The following is a 2,094-nucleotide window of genomic DNA, read 5'->3' as shown; positions in this document are numbered from 1 at the left end:
TTCTTTCCTTCTTTCTTTTCTTCACGTTCTCCCTCTCTTTCTCACCCTCTCTTTTTCTCTCATCCAACCTGTCCTTCTCTCTCTTTCTCTCTCTCTTTCTCTGCTCTTTTTCTTGTAGACTGGATTTACCATGGGAAGATCTCGCCTCTTTAGTTCACGAAGCTTCTCTCGATTTTCTTACACGTCTCTGCGATCGAGTCGCTTTTGAAAAGACCGTACAGGAGCATGAAGAAGCAGAAAAGAAGATGAAGAGAAAAAAGAGAGAAGAACAACGCGAAGAAGATAAGGTGCAGGAGAAAAGGAAGAACAGCGAAGAGGAGGAGGAGGAGGAAGAGAAGAAGAAGAAGTCGCTGAAGACAGACACTACTCAAAACAGGAAGGAGAGAGAAGAGGAAGAAGAAGAAAAGCAAGAGAAAAATCCCAGCTCAAGAAGAGGAGAAGTCGGTAAGCCATCTATCGGCCTGTGTCATCGCTCAGATCAGATTGATGAGACGGGGCTTATCTTGAGGGAATGAATGGGGTCGATCTCCAATCTCTCTCTCTGTCTCATCTGTCAATTTCTATATGGGTGTTCTTATAGACCGAGATTTCTATAGATGCATGCATACATATATGGAGGTATACATATATGTTTATGAGATAGAGACATCCTGAGAGGAGAGGTGAGGTGAGGCCGATCAAGTAGTTAGAAGTTGTCTACGTGCCTTGGTCGGCGTATGTTCCTTCTTAGAACCGTCATAAAAGTCCTCTTTTCGGCGAGCTTGTAAATATATATATATATATATATATACATGTATATATGTATATATTCAGGTATATGTGTATGTATAAATCTATGTGATTCGTACGTGTGATAGATGCACGTGCTGGCGTATGGGTTTCTCCATACACACCTAGCCACGTTACGTCGTTTCACACCTCATCTAACATGTATGATATACATACATGCATGTAGACACGTACATGCATCTCTCCTACTACCACTACTATCACATACTCCCTTGCTTTAGACAAAACACTCACTCTACATACACGGAGTTCTAAGCAGATAGATAAATGGATTAAACATAGATAGATTAAAGATAGAAAGATAGATAGATTAAAGATAGATAGATAGATCAAGGATAGAGGAGAGGACATTGTTGCGTTATAGGTATGTGTATGAGTCGTTTCTAACTCTTTGTCTGTTAGGCAAGCCATCACGGACAAGCACCCGTCGAGCGCTTCTCTCCACCCGTTCTTCTTCTTCCTCTATGAGTCCTTCTACTACTCCCACTACCACTACTACTACGCCTTCTGCTAGCCGTACGACTCCTCCCCCTACTACTGCTACTTCGACTGCCGATGCTGCTACTACTTTGAGCGGTATGAGTTCTGTCAGTAGTAGTAGTAGTACGGCCACGACGACTGTTGCTACTAGTAGTAGTAGTAGGAGTGGCAAGAGGGGGGGGGCCGGTTCCTCTCATGCAGCAACAAGAACACCTACTACAGGGGAGAGACGTGAGAGATCTACTACATCTACTTCGTCACCACTGTCTTCTTCTTCTTCTTTCTCTTCTTCTTCGTCTTCTTTCACGCTCCCTAGTGACCATGGAGGTGTCTCTTTATCAAGTGTCGAGAGATCTTCATCTTCTCAGCCGAATGTAGGCGTAAGGAAGTCTCCCGTGTCTTCCTTTCCTACGTGTTCTTTCTCTCTCTCAAGAAATGCAACGTCGTCCTATCCACTTTGCTCTCCTACCTCCTCTATTTCCTCTCAAGACGCGAGTGTCTCGGGTTCGTGTCCTTTCTTTGACTCTTCTCTCAAGACTTCTTCTTGCGACTCTTCTTCCTCTTCTTCTCCTTCATCTACCTCATGCTTTTCTCAGAGACAGCCAAGAAGGTCTTCTTCTTCTTCTTTCGCCTCTTGTTCTCCCCCGCCTCTCACAGCAAGAGAAAGAAGTGGCGGTCCTGCTTCTTCTTCGTCTTCTTTCTCTCTGTCTCAATCGTGTGTAGATAAACCTACGTTTACTTCTCCCCCTTGTCGATCCTTAAGAAATCGGACTTCTTCTTCTTCCGCTTCTTCTTCTTCTTCACCTTCTTCTCTCTCTCCTAGTC

General features: G+C 44.1%; 1 protein-coding gene across 1 annotated transcript in view; it reads left to right on the top strand.

Moving 5' to 3' along the window:
- CSUI_009466 (uncharacterized protein) overlaps positions 1-2,084 on the top strand; it is a gene marked incomplete at both ends in the record, with an annotated part of 2,665 nt that extends 581 nt beyond the window's left edge. Inside the window, 2 exons of the mRNA XM_068069582.1 lie at positions 119-444; positions 1,192-2,084. Coding sequence (XP_067918443.1) covers positions 119-444; positions 1,192-2,084 — 1,219 coding nt within the window. The remainder of the gene's footprint in view (positions 1-118; positions 445-1,191) is intronic.
- Positions 2,085-2,094: the final 10 nt, after the last annotated feature.

This window comes from Cystoisospora suis (assembly GCF_002600585.1).
Source record: "Cystoisospora suis strain Wien I chromosome Unknown contig_5653, whole genome shotgun sequence".
NCBI classification, from domain to species: Eukaryota; Apicomplexa; class Conoidasida; order Eucoccidiorida; family Sarcocystidae; genus Cystoisospora; species Cystoisospora suis.
Note: the sequence above shows the minus strand (reverse complement) of the source record. Positions and strands in the feature narration are given on the sequence as shown.